Here is a 14,973-nt window from a genome sequence, read left to right on the forward strand (position 1 = left end):
CCAGAAGCACTCAGGCATTATACTGAATGCCAGGACTTCAGCCTGGGTGAACCAGAAAGGATACACAACATTTCCCTTTATTAACAATGAATGAAAAACTAAGTATGTTATATATCCCAGAAGTGCTCAGGCATAACACTGAATGCCGGGACTTCAGCCTGGATTAACCAGAAAAGATACACAACATTCCCCTATATATATTATTATATTCCCTATACTTAGGCATTATACTGAATGCCAGGACTTCAGCCTGGGTGAACCAGAAAGGATACACAACATTTCCCTATATTAACCATGAATGAAAAACTAAGTATGTTATATATCCCAGAAGCGCTCAGGCATTTAATGCTGAATGCCAGGACTTTAGCCTGGATTAACCAGAAAGGATACACAACATTTCCCTACATTAATCATTATATATATCCCAAAAGCACTTAGGCATTATGCTGAATGCCAGGACTTCAGCCTGGATGAACAAGAAAAGATACACAACATTCCCCTATATATATTATTATATTCCCTATACTTAGGCATTATACTGAATGCCAGGACTTCAGCCTGGGTGAACAAGAAAGGATACACAACATTTCCCTTTATTGACCATGAATGAAAAGCCAAGTATGTTACATATCCCAGAAGCACTCAGGCATTGTATTGAATGCCAGGACTTCAGCCTGGATTAACCAGAAAAGATACACAACATTTCCCTATATTAGCCATGACTGAAAAACTAAATATGTTATATATCCCAGAAGTACTCAGGCATTACATTGAATGCTAGGACTTCAGCCTGGATTAACGAGAAAAGATAACAACATTTCCCTATATTAACCATGACCGAAAAACTAAGTATGTTATATATCCCAGCATTACACTGAATGTCAGGACTTCAGCCTGGGTGAACCCAAAAGGAAAGACAGCTTTCCCTATATTAACCGTGAATGAAAAACTAAGTATGCTATATATCCTAGAAGGACTTTACACTCAGTACCAGGACAGACAACATTTACCAGCTATATTAATCTATGAAATATGACAAATAATAACTAAAAAATATATATATATATCATGGTATATATCTCAGAAGTGATCAGGCAACACAAAACAAAAGAATATTACAGGTTTAAACTTCAAAAAATGGATATCTTTAAAATAAAACAATGTTGACTGTGCCATACTATAATGGGTGCACACAATTTCAAAATTCAAATGTTATACTGCTAGCTACCACAATTTTTATACTTAAGTCCTCTGTAGCAGGAAGTCATTTCAAGAACTTGAGTGTACCTGAACCATTTCCACACAAAATGTAAGCTGGTTCAACAGATACGTCTCAGCAATATCTTTGTTCTTAAAAAAAAAAAAAACTTGAGATTTTGCAATGGCAGTGAGTGTGTTATAATCTTGTCAATGTTCTCCAAAATACTTGCATTCTGTTGACCCTGAGAGGTAAATACATTTTTCTAATTAACAATAGTACCGGTAATTGCTTTTAGTGACCAAAGTTGTTGATTGAGGATTAGAACAACAGCCACTCGGGTAAAAAAAATAAAACAAAAAATTGTTCATGATTGAAAAAAGATCCACTGAATCTTTGACACAATAACTGCCTGTAATTCAATAATCTTGTGATCTTCGTTAGATCCTTATCCAAAGAAAAACAAATAAAGAACCCTGTACCTGAAAATGATACTACTTGAATGTTGTGCCTCTCAATAGCACTTTCCTGTCCTGGTTTGGTCTTTAATTACCACAATTCTCTCCCTCTCCTTCATACTGTCTGGTCCAAAGTCAGACAAAACAGCATTGCAATCCTTGAGGCTTCTACAGTCATGGGCAAACATGCCAAGTGAAACTAGCAACTGCTCAGTGATCCTCAGCTCACAATTTCGCATGACAAAAAAATGAAGAAACGCCGCAGCTCAGTGCTAAAATCTTGACATACAAAAAGTCAGTCGAAAAACCGATTGGAATAGTTTGAACGATCTAGTAAAAGCTCCATTAACCAGTAGCGTTTACTATTACAACCATCTCCCACCCCTCCCTACGTAGTAATAGTCCGTCTCTCACCCCCTCCCTGAGTAATAACACTATGCCTCCCACCCCTCCCTTAATACTTATGACTGCATCCCACCCCTCCTTGAGAACTAATGGTGTGCTTCCCCCCTATAGAATGGTCCAAAAAATGGTCCAACTAGACCCTGTGAGCAGGGTAACTGGGATACCTGGATGGTACTGGATCCTTGGAATCAAGTGTAGTGATACTACGGGTGTTGGACTAGTATACTGAAATAGTGCGCTCAAGTCTGGCCCAAGGGCATACACCTATTTCAAAACGTAGGTATGCTATGCATGCAAGAGTTATTTTTTTATAGGGTGGGTGGATTACTTGAAACATTGTGAGTGATGTCTACATTCTTACAAAAGGAGAGAAGAATATTAATGCGGGAAAGAACGAAAATGTCGAACCACCTCACTCACAGGTATTTTGTGGTAGATTATGTGTGTTGCGCGAATAAATGTAACCAAAAATAAACTATTGGTGCCACGGATACCTGTTAGTACAAAATGCAGACAGCAGACTGCAGAGCGGATACAAAATAAAGACTGCAGACTGCAGACTGCAGAGTGGGTTCAAAATGCAGACTGAGAATCTGAAGAGTTTTTACGTCTGGTATCTAATAACAGGTCATCTTACAGCTTACCGAGTGTCACGCAATCGCTTTTCTGCGATCAGCCTTCGCGATTATTTGCACTATTGTGGAATATTCCTGGCCCATTTCTTGATGAAAATCGATCACAATATTATTTCAAGCCTTAAATATAGTCTTCTTACTTTGCGCGCGAGTTGGTTGGTGTGATGTCGGTACAGATTTTACCAACGTAATAAAAGTTGATGACGTGATTAACAGTGAGGGTAAAACAAGCTTAAAAAAGCAGAAATCGCCAGAAACTACAACGGATTCACAGGGTATGAGTAAGTTTTATTGATTTTACGAGAAAAATGTTCATATTTCGAAATATTTATCGTTGTAAATCGACCATACTTCGTTCCCTATACTATTCCTTATAACGTGTTCAAATTTCCAACGGTTTCTCCCGTAACTTAACACCAAGTCACACAACGCGTGGCGCGTTCATGAATTAATCGTTGGCTTTTTCTCGAGACGTGAGCTTGGGCCGCCTGTGACAAGACAATTGCGTAAACAATACTTAACATAATAGCATTATACACAAAAAACACAGGGTTTTGGATCACGTATTTATTGAAAAAGAATATCCATACAACTACAATGAAAACAAACATAAGATTCACCTTTCTGATCGTGAAATTATTACCATTTGTACTGCTATTGTAGCTACGTTCCTTGCCATCAAGTGAATCCAACATGGCGTCTTTCTTCACAAGCAGTTTGCATCTATTATAGTTATGTTCTTTAGTCTCACGGTAGTAGTGTTGTTCAATAGATTGCATAGAGTATATGCAGTTTGGTTTCAGATTTCAGATTTTGCTTTTTACAAGTGAACGTTTTTCAACTAAGACATTGGCATACTTGGCATAGAAGGCATTCAAGGCTTTCATGGCTTTCAAGCGTTCGCGACTCAATCCGTTCCAAAATTACCGCTCAATAACATCTTTTAGTGTGGATTAGCCACGAATAATACGACTTGTATATGCGTCTGTAAGTTTTTTGAGCGTTTGCGCCATAATGCTCCAGGAGATCGCAATACAAATACGTTGAAATACAAAACGACTGACAAAAGAGTTTTATTCGTCATGTGACCCGGCCCTGTTAGTGCATGACAACGTCAATCATCATCAAGTTAACACGCGTGATCAGCATGTGATCATGGTGTTGAGGGCCCAATGACCACTGGGTACTATTGCGCAATTTTTCCATTTTGTGGCGGAGGAAAAAAAAAGACAAAAAGACAAAGGCATTTTATGACTGGGCTACCACAGGTATCCCAGTAAAAAATAGTCCAGTCCATATTTTACTCTATGCCGGAAATGAGATATTGTACAAAATCAAGCAATTACTCAGCGATTATCAAAACCAGCTGTCAAGGCGATTATGGAAACTTAGCGATATTTGACGTCGCACCATAGCAACCAGCCTTTTCGAATATTTGAACTTCCGTTTACCTGAGGCTCGTGATGTAGTGAAAGTAAGCCTCGTTCTGATCCCTAATTCCGAGAGGATGGGCAAATTGGCTATGCACCCATGGCCAACTCACGCTGAACACCTACGGAACGCTCCTTTTGGATTGCTTAGTGTCATCTGTTAGAAGATATTTTTCCTGTTCTATTACTTTGGATTTAAAAGCCGTAACATGGAGGAGTAATTGGCATCACATCAAGGAAAGCGCGTGAAAATCGTCAGTGTAAGTGTTGATACTTTTCTCTCTAATGTGCAAGAGGCGGATTTTTTTCTTGCCTCCAAAGATTATGTTATTCATAAAGTGTAATTCTGGTGTTATTAGGGAGGACTTTCGCGATCTGTGTCACAGTTTGAAGCTTTGTAATCCTTCGAAAACATCTTACTTTCGTTAAAGCTCGTTGCTTCTCGTACCGAAGTAAATCTGAAGTTTGTCACTGATCCTGAGCGAAATCAATAAAACGGAAGCCATTAGATCGAAGAGTAAATGATCTATTAGAGTGGAATATCTCGATCCTTTCTCATCACCTGGAAACTTCGATATGTGAGTGATGTTTATGTTATTCCGTTAGCATATTTTGTAAAGTATCATGACAGTACTAGAACAAGTTGTTGTGCATTTAATGAAATGTAAAAGCCCGATATCAGCGAAGAAATGATAATTACTGAACTATGAGTAAACTAGCGCGGCTGCAATTCGTGTTGGCAATCGTAGAGTTCACTTTGATTCCGAGTTTCTTGGTAATTTTTTATACCTTGATTAAAATATTTGTATCATCGCCAACTGGTTTATCGTTATTATGTCTTTTGAAGTTTGCAAAGCAATCCTTTAGTAGGATAAATGCTAGGAATAGTGATTCAATTCTATCCGTACTTCGTCGGTTGCATAGCTTCAGTCCAAGCATACCGATGCTGTATAGCTAGTGACGAATTTTATTTGACTAACATTTTTGGACATAGTAAGGGGAAATTAAATACTTAAAAGGCAAAACTGTGTTGCTGAAATAAAGGTAACTTTCTGTCCGCACCACTGATTACACTTGTGGTTTGGAAATTTTTTCTCTAACATGCGCTAATATGTAAATGTTTTGACGCCGAAAACATCGACTTCTCATTGGACGATTCACATAGCCTCAGGTGCACATCCTGTCACGCTTCACATTTTCATACATTTTCAACGACTCACGACTTAGAGACAACATTCGTTGAAGAATACGGGTCATCTATTAAGGAAGAAAAGAAACAAGAACTAAGAAAAAAGTACGCATGACGTCGAAGGACTTGAACCAGACTGCATTTTATTCATGGCAAAGCGAACCTAATAGCGTGCAGAGTTAACAGCAAACTCACTTCGTTAAGTAAATATTTCATCTTCCATCAGTTCAGTGAAGAGGTTTAATTTTAATTCCAAGCAGATGGTGGCCATTTTTTTCATTCATTCATCAATTCATTTATTCATTCGTTAGTTTGTTCATTCAATCAATCCTTCAATAATTAATGTATCAATTCATTCATTCATTCATTCAGTTTTATTTCATCTTTAATCGTTTCTTTGTAAGTTAATTCTTTCTTTCAATCGCTCAACTCTTCAGACATGTTTCGTGTGGTCAAAAAACCATATGTATGCCAAAGAACATGTGGGAATTATTTCCCTGTATCTATGAATCAAGTTTCTTGATGCACATAACCTTCGTCAGTATTTTCCACCACAAAGGTTCACCGACTTTGAGAAGTCTTGTATCAGAGAATGGACATGAAAGACTGAGCGCGACCTTGGTGTAATTTGAACCACAATTAAAACCGTTTGCTTATCCGTTTGGTACTTTCAGGGACATGTAATTTCAGTCAGCTGCTTGTGGATAAATAAAATGGCCACCGTCCGCGACCCTGGTGATTTGCTTCGTTCAAATGACGGCAAAGCAAATTTCCAACGTTTGACTCGTCTGCTGATAACTGGAGGTACTGCACTACTAAGGGAACTTTTTGACATGTTTTGTCCTCCAAATGATCTTCCAAAGTGGCTGCAAAATCCTGCCATAATGAACCAGCTTAAAATAGCTAGGCTCACCAAACCACAAAGGGATTGCCTATACCCTTCCTCAGGGGTGTACGGAAAATCAGTAGAATTTGATGTAACTCTACTCTTCAGGCTACTGAGGACACTTTGTGGCCTGATCGAACCGGCTACAGGTTGGGATGCTCTACCAGTAACATCGGATTACAGTTTGGAGGCAGATTTAGCGAGAATTAAATACTATCGGAACTCTATCTATGGTCATGTTTCCCAGGACATGGAGATATCAGATGCAGCCGAGTTTTTATCCTTATGGAAAGAGATAAGTGAGGCCCTTGTAAGGATCGCGGGACACATCAGCCATGAGAAGAAAACGGAATGGCAGAAGGCGATTGATAAGTTTTCGACAGATCCCCTCACGGATGAGGATAGAAGAAATGTAGAGGAATTGCACACTTGGTATCGTAACGATATGGAAGTAAAGAAATCCCTAGAGAGACTAGAAGCCACAACTCAGGAAATGAAAGAACAGATGGGAGAGCTGCATCAGATTATAGATCGGAAGTTAGCCGTCTTTACCGAAAGCCCACGAAGGGGAGGTCAGTTGAGTTTTTCTTCGTTTGTCTCCAATATTACGGGATAAAGAAATCAACGTGCGCTTTATATTCAAGAAAAGAGTTTGGACAGGAAAAACACAGAAGGAATTTTCAAATTTTTGGAAATTTTTCCCAAAAGTTTTCCTGTTTTGTCGAGTTTCGTATCAAAAACTTGGACTTGTTTGTCTGAATGGAAAGAGCCTAATGTTCTAATGTTTGATGAAGGTTCAAAATGCAGCCCTTTGTTAATTGAGATTGTTTTAATGGTATGTCTCCCCATCGGAAGTTAGGGTGACCCGTTGATTACATCACAAAGCTATTAGTGTCGAGAGCATCTCTTACAGCAGTCAGGTACGAGCAAGCGGTAACTGAGACTCGTACTGCTTTTATTTTTCATCATCTTTTCTAAAATCGATAACTCTCTGAGTTAAATGTTTCAAAATCGTAGGTTTTCCTCAAGGTGGCTACAACTCAAGGCAAAGAGACAAGACAAGAGGAGGACCGCGATGGGTACACAGAGGTGGGTTTTTCCAGGGTTCAAAAAACACCCAAGTGTATCGAGGGGATCAATTTTATGGCCTTCAAGAACAGCGGTTTGCTTACCAAAGACGACATGGAAACCAAGGAGGACAAGGAGGTGGCTTTCGAGGGTGTCAATCAAAACCTAAATGGAAGCTAAAGGATTGGGAGCGAGGTGGGGAACGAGGTGAGTGATCGAGCTGAGGTTGTGTTTCAAGACGCAAAAGGTTTGTTACTCATTGGTCTCTAAAATATTGGTATAGTGTTATTATAAGTAACAAATATTGCTTGTCCCTAATTAAAACTTGAGCTGTATATTAGACTTAGAGAAGGACAAATTAGTGATTGATTGATTGATTGATCGATTGATTGTTTGTTTTTGTTTGTTTGATTGATTAATTAATTGATCTTCACAAACCCAACAACCCCATCGTCCTTAATTTGTGCGTCTCTCTCAAGTTAAAGTGTCATGAAGTGTTTTGAAACGACAAAATAACTTCCTCAAGGAAATTCCTGAACGCGTTAATTAGATGCTTTAATTAAGTGCCTTAATCAACAGATGTGGAAAGGGTGTCAACCAGACATGAAGTGAAACCTCACGAGTTTAAACAAACTCAGCTGTCAATTAAAGCTTGCCGAGTGTCTCTAGCAACTGCAACCGGGGCCAGTGAATCTCGAAAGAGTCAGAAACCTGATGCCAAAGCACAACAGCTGGTGGAAGAGAAAGTTCAAGTAGACGAGGAAAGCAAGCATTTGTTGAGGTCATCTGAATGGCTGAAGTTGTGTGACGAGATCAACTCAACGAATGTCCTTGTCCGGGGGAACAACTCGAACGACACATACGTAGCTGGGTTCCGTGATGACGTGACCGAAGTGATAAAGAAGTTAAATGCCTTTCTTGAAAACAATTGCATTAGGGCGGAACGTTTTGTGTGCACGTCTGATATTATGCGAAGGTATCTTCTTGAGCCACGTCAAGAAGATCTACGCACCATAGAAAAACAATTAAAAGATTTTGTAGTGAGTATTAAAAAGGGAAAAGACGATGATGATTTTGTCATTTCTGGAAACAGAGAGGGTTTGTCACGTGTAAGAAAGAAGATCGACGCTCTGATAGATTCCACTGAGTTGAAAACCTTTAAGGTGAAACAGCCAGGCCTTCGAAAATACTTTGACAGTGGAAAAGGAGATCAGCTGGTAAAATCGGTAGAAAAAAATCAAGACTGTGCCATAAAAGTCCAGAAAAAATTTGGTCGAGGAGGAAGGGACGAGGTGTTGCGCGTCGAATCCGAATCCGACGCTTCTACTTCTTCAGGCGACAGTGACGATGATGCTGAGGATGACCACGCTATCACTACTGCAACTGACTCGTCTACCCTGGTAAGAGCCCAAAGGCACAGAGTGTCGTGGAAACCTGGAAACATAGAGAAAGAGAAGGTAGGATTGACACTGTTTTATTCACACTAGGAGAATATCTTATGAAAATACTTTAGAGGATCTTGTCGGCATATTTATGGATTTTAGTTTTTCACTTAGCTCTCATCTACTTGTAGAGTGTGGTTACATTATTTAACGTCTCTTTTATTGAGAGCACCAAGTCTGATAACGACAACAGTCCACCATGTTGAAGACGTTCATGAATCATTAACAATAATCTTTTGGGTGTGTATTTCAGGCTGACGTACTTGTCAGTTCTTTAGGAGCATGCGATAAAGCAATCATGAATGCCGGTGGTCCTCAGACCGCAACCCCCAACGTTGGTGACATCACTGTCTCAGGTGGTTTTTCCTCGGTCGGTCACGTGATTCACACGAACTGTTGTAAGTGGAACAACGGTGGAGGGGAGCCGGTAAGAAACAATGAATTGTACGTAGATAATTAAGTATTAGCTCACTTTTGAAGGGAAGGACCTCTCGAAGAGTATTTATTGTTTAGATTTGATGAAAACCTAAACGATATCGGATGTCGAACTGGCGAAGCCCATCCATTCTCTTGTAGGATAAAGCGACTGAAGACTCTTCAGGCTCGATTTAATGTTATTTTCAATGTAGGTTATAGTCAATCATTCTTTCATGTTTATTAGGCCGAAGCAATCTAAGGCGGAAAGCCTCACTCCTCACCGAATTCTTCGAGAATGACCAATCGAATATATAACGACAGGATTATTGCATACAGTAACTTTCAATTTCTAATATCATACGAAAATCCTAATTAGAAATTTTGTAGAATTAGTGAGAGCAAAGATCTTAGGAGGAAAAACAAATGGAGATGTGAAATTATTACCACTAAAATATAATTAATTAGGCCCAATTCCAAAGGAAGTTTCCGTGAGGTTGTAATCCAAACATCCTCGATCCTGATCCCCAAAGGAAATACTACTTGTGTGAACATCCTAAATGGCACCCTCTGATTTTCCTCTCGAAAATGTTAGTAAAATTCAAGGCTTAGATAACTTTGATCCCTGGAGCTCAAAAAATTGATCGAAAGGGATTCACCTTTTTTAACTTTTCACTTTAAGGAGACCCCGTCAGTTTTTTCTCCTCTCGTTATCAATGCATTATCAACCAGAAAGGTGACGGAGTAAAGGAAAATATGTCAACTAGGGGATATTGCATTACTTAACGCCAAATTGTGACTGCTAAATTCATAAGAAATGTTCAGGAGACAGTGTGGAGAATTTCTATTGAGATCACAAAGCAATGAATGGATTTATTAAATTACCTCTTGCCACCTCATCATCCGTGCCACTAACATTCAACAACTTCTATTTCATATTTTGTAGACGCTGAGGACCATCGTTCAAAAGTGCCTGCAAACAGGTGAAACGCTTCGAGCGAACTCCATTGCATTACCTGTCATTGGGACTGGAAACCTACAATTCCCACGCGATACAGCCTCGAGAATCATGTTGGAAGAAACGGTCAATTTCTGCCGAGCCAACCCCGCTTCTAATTTAAGGGACATCCGATTTGTCGTGTTTAACCAAGATCAAGCATTAATTTCCGCCTTCAAAAATGAGATGGACAAACATATTGGCCACCCTGCTATCACGCCTTTAACTAGTGGAATGCGTTCCTTCCTTGGAAAGAAGAAAACGATGGGGACATCGGATGTTAGCATTGAAGTCTTGAAGGGCGACGTGTACCAGGAAACTACAGACGCCATTGTGAATATAATAACTAAAGACCTGAACATGGACAGTGCTGGAAAGTTGAGCCAGACAGTGAAACAGCTAGCCGGGCCACAGGTAGAGACTGAGTTCAATCAGCTCGGACAACAATCGGGTGGAACCGCATTGATCACCAGCGGTGGAAATCTACTTGCACAGAAAATTATTCACTTAATTCCAGACAACAGCGGAAAAGACCACCTCCAGCAGTGTGTAGAAAGATGTCTTTGGCTGGCAGAGACTCATGGTCTTCGATCCATTTCGATTCCCGCAGTTGGTACTGGTTCATTGCATGTTTCGGCAGTAGACTCAGCCAGTCTGATATTTAATGCCCTGAAAAACTTTAGTGGAAGCTTCCGTAGTGTCCGCAAGGTCAGAATTGTAATCTTCGAGTCTCCAATGTTGTCGGCATTTCAGCAAGAACATCAGAGGCACTCGTTTTCTCTACAAGTAGGCGTGCCTCAGCACATGACCTTAACCAGCCCTTTCGGTGTCGAAGTGATAAATGGCGATTTGACTCAAGAGAACAGCACTGACGCTATCATGAATATCATCAGCACGGATATGAACATGAATAACGCCGGAGACCTAAGCAAAGCCATAGCAAGACAGAGTGGTCCACTGGTGCAACAAGAATGCAACCAATTGGGAAAGCAGACTCCTGGAACAGCGATAATTACCAGCGGAGGTAATTTACAAGTAGCTCATATTGTTCACATAATTCCAGGTTCCTCAGATAAGCAGCATCTCCAGCAATGTTTGGAGGAGGGTCTTCGTGTAGCGGACGCCAATAACTTTCAAGCGATCTCAATTCCGTGTGTTGGCACAGGAGGATACGGCTTGACCGGAGCGGACTCAGCCCAGCTGACGTTCAAAGCACTAAATGCATTCAGTGCCCGCTGTAAAAATATTCAAAAAGTAAGAGTGGTTGTGTTCCAGGCCTCCATGATGCAGGAGTTTCTACAAGAGCAGAAGAAACAACCAGTGCAAGACATTGAAGGAGAAGGTGACTCAGAGAATGCAGCAGTAAGGCAAACCAGAAGACGCGGACGTAGGCAGGCACCAGGCCAAAGTAATGAACATTCTGTAAGAATTTCTGTGATTGGCAAAGACAAGGTGAGCATAGGAAAAGCCGTGGAATCTTTGAAGAAAGGTTTCTCTGACGCTTGTACAATGGAAAAAGTGGAAACTGACGTCGTCAGTCAGCTTTTCGATAAGCAGAAGGATATCTTGAGAAAAAAAGCTAAAGACCGTGACGTCAAACTTGAAATTGAGGATGACGTGGATCGCATTGTCGTTCGTGGTGGACCAACCGAAGTAGCTGATGAAGGTTAGTTGGTAGACATCTCTTTTGAAGAGGATGTTTCGATAAGGTTTAAGAAAAGACTGAGAGCTATTTCATGTCTCAGAGAATGTTTAAGGTAATAAATTTGTGATACAGATAGGAGATATTCAGAAAAGCTGTCCTAAAATGTCTCTCCCAAGCTTTCCTGTTAATCTTGTATGTGTCTTACCTGAAAAATATACTTGGATCTTGAAATTTAACCTCAGTAGATGGGTTTTCACTTCAACATTCTAATCTTTTGGTCCTTTCGGTAGGAATTGCTCTACCAAAGCACTGGGCACCTATGCCCGGGCATGACTCTACTGTACATAAAGTAGAATTGCAGCCAGGCTCCCCTGAGTATCAAGATGTCGTACGTAAGTTTCAAGAAACAGCCGGTGCGTTTAATATTCAGAAGATTGAACGCGTACAGAATCCTCATCTGTATCACTCTTACATGGTAAGAAAAAAGAAAATGGATAAAGATACGGGAGGAAATAGTGAAAGACAGCTGTTTCATGGGACGGATGCTAAAAATATCAACCATATCAACACACAAGGATTCAACAGGAGCTTCTGTGGGACTCGTGGTAAGTCACTGAAATTTTAAATAGAGGAAACGTTTCATCATCTCGTCACCGGGTGGGATTAAGGAAAAATTTTAAGTACTTATGAGAAATCGAACCTCAGGCTTTCAGATTTCCTCGCTCCAACGCTCTACCATCGAGCTACAGACTCTATGATGAGTAGAGTTTTCAAGTGGTTAATATGTGGCACGCCTTCTACATCAGGGCGTGAAATTAACTTTTTTTTCTGATAGCCACTTGGCTCCTAAATTCTTCAAAGTGGTAGCCAATTCAAAAAAAGTTGGTCGCCATTTTCAAAGACAAACAAAATCTTTCTTTACGCTGTCAGCGTTCTAGATAGGCCTCCAAAATTAAGTTAGGGAAAAGATCTTTAACGTGCTACAAAGTGGACACTAGGATGGATGATATACAACGTTCAGTCTTATCTAACTCCAAGATGGCGTCTAGTTATCGATCGAGATGCATGTGCTACGTTTTGGAAACAAACTTAACGAGGAAGTTTGCCGCGGAGTTATCTTTGCAAAATTTTTAAATTCTCCATATCTATATCTATAAGGTTATAATGAAACGTTCTAGTCGCCAATTTGGCGACTAACTTTCAGGATTTGGTCGCCAAAGTGAAAAATTTAGTCGCATTGGCGCCTGTATTAGGCGCAATTTCACGCCCTGTACATACTGCTAGGATCATTAATTTCGAAAGCTTCGTGTGAGAAAAAGGAGCATTGAAGCAGTATTTTCAAACGATTGGTCCTAAGTAGTTAACTCTTTACACCCTTACATCAGTATGCACATTCTCCACTCCGTTCTTGAAACATTTCCTGAGGTGCTGAAACAAAGAGTTTGTTTGTTAATCAAAAGGTTCCTTCTTTGGTGACCATTTCCTTTATTCTCATGACCTTAATGTGTGATTTAGGCTTGTTATTGTAGAGTTTAAAAGGTTAAAGCGTTTTTTTTTTGGCTTTTAACTTTTATTTGTCTACCTGTCCCACCAAGTCACTCTTTAGAGTCAAATATGGTAATAAAAGCTGTAATAATATAAGGAGAGTACAACTGCCTCTTTTATAACAAATAACTTCACCGCATGTATGATTTTGTCGATCCTTTTTTTCTAAATTGAGCTTTTTTTTCAGGCACGGCCTATGGACGTGGTGTTTATTTCGCTAGAGACGCTCAATACTCAGTTGCATGCGCTGGGGGTGGTGGAGGGCGCCAAATGTACTTTGCCAAGGTCCTCGTGGGGCAGTATTGTGTTGGAGATCCTTCAATGATTGTGCCTCCACCAAAAAATCCATCGAAACCTGAAATTCTTTACGATTCCGTGGTTGATAACCAATCAAGCCCCAGCATCTTTGTTGTTTTCTTTGATAATCAGTGTTACCCTGAATACCTTATAACATTTTGAAGACCACAAGGACCTTTTCCTCAGAAAACGGCAGAGTTGAAATGCTTTATAGTTCAACTTAGTTTATTAGATATATAAACTGCACGAAATCGTTCTCCTTCACAGTGTAGGGAACATCATATAAATGTTGGTAATAGTTTCTCGATAGCATTCTTTACCGTCTTTACTCAAAGCTCATTCTTCATCCTCTAAATTGAATGATCATGTCCCAGTGGTTAGAAAGTTATTGTAATGATGCCAAACAAAGTAAAATCCAGCTTAACGAGTCTTATCACTACAGTCCAGGTACCACCAAGAGGCTAGTGGTAACAGCATCCATATCAATACACAACGATTCAACAGGTGCTTCCCTGGAGTTCATGGTGGGTCTGTTGCTGAAGCCGTCTTTTGTTAGATTGATAGTTTTCGGCTTAACATTCCATCCACTTACGTCTCGGATACTTGGATTATTCTAACTATGGTTTAAATAGTCAAATAGCTATGGTTTCATGGTTTAGAATGCATCTTTGTTTTCTTCAGGCGTGGTCTATGGACGCGGTGTCTACTTTGCCAGAGGCGCTGCATACCCAATTTGTTACGCTTCGCGTGATGTTTCTGCAAGACGCCAAAAAAAAAATTCGTGTCATTGGCACTTAAAAACCAAGATCTTTACTTTAATACTGAGTTTAAAAAGAAATGTCCTCGTTTCAGTTCGACAACATTGAACATATAGAAGAAATGTGAGGAACATTCTGCCTTTCAAGGCAGACTCGATAAAATTGACCCCTTACTCAGGTTAGGTTATAATTTCTGATACACAGATGAAACATTTTCTAAAATGGCTCTCATAGGGGCCATGACTTCATACTTCCCAGAATTAAAATTTAACGTTTTAAACGAGGTTTTGTATATATATAAAAGTCTTTAGGGTTATTTTTTAATGTACTCCTTTTTCCCCCTCTCGTTTGTTTGGGATTCTAGTAACTATGTGACTGGCTGTTAATTTTTAGTAACTCGCACGTTGTCTCATTCTTTAATGAAGACTTTCACTTACTTTTGTGGTGTAGAAGATTCACCAGGTAGGGAATCTATTTGAGATATTAAAAAACTGGTTCGCGCTAAGAGGGTAGTCAAAAGCATTGTGTAACTGCAACTGGTATTAAAATAAAGGAATAGCGAAAACCTGAGGCATTTGTTTTCCCTTTTTGACCACAAATAGCGTT

The 14,973-nt window shown here is 39.8% G+C and overlaps 1 protein-coding gene and 1 long non-coding RNA gene across 3 annotated transcripts in view; one reads left to right on the forward strand and one right to left on the reverse strand.

Moving 5' to 3' along the window:
* The window catches only part of LOC149051210 (uncharacterized), a 2,098-nt gene extending 69 nt beyond the window's left edge, over positions 1–2,029 (reverse strand). Inside the window, exons 1-3 of one of the 2 annotated variants that reach the window (XR_016187081.1) lie at positions 1,681–2,029; positions 559–1,442; positions 1–466 (exon numbers count right to left, since the gene is read on the reverse strand). The exon at positions 1–466 is cut by the window's left edge and continues 69 nt beyond it. This is a non-coding gene — a long non-coding RNA (uncharacterized LOC149051210). Of the gene's footprint in view, positions 1,443–1,680 lie in introns of both variants that reach the window. The other variant, XR_016187080.1, reaches the window with a different exon arrangement.
* Positions 2,030–4,191: 2,162 nt separating this feature from the next.
* On the forward strand, positions 4,192–14,937 carry LOC113669450 (protein mono-ADP-ribosyltransferase PARP14). Its single transcript, XM_089206892.1, has 8 exons — positions 4,192–4,386; positions 5,990–6,773; positions 7,219–7,476; positions 7,849–8,726; positions 8,965–9,138; positions 10,072–11,788; positions 12,058–12,372; positions 13,500–14,937. The coding sequence occupies exons 2-8, from the start codon at positions 6,029–6,031 to the stop codon at positions 13,769–13,771; spliced, it is 4,359 nt and encodes a 1,452-aa protein (XP_089063018.1). The 5' UTR covers positions 4,192–4,386; positions 5,990–6,028; the 3' UTR covers positions 13,772–14,937.
* The last annotated feature ends 36 nt before the right edge of the window (positions 14,938–14,973 follow it).

The sequence above is a fragment of the Pocillopora damicornis genome, chromosome 1 (genome assembly GCF_964200805.1).
Source record: "Pocillopora damicornis chromosome 1, jaPocDami1.2, whole genome shotgun sequence".
NCBI classification, from domain to species: Eukaryota; Metazoa; Cnidaria; class Anthozoa; order Scleractinia; family Pocilloporidae; genus Pocillopora; species Pocillopora damicornis.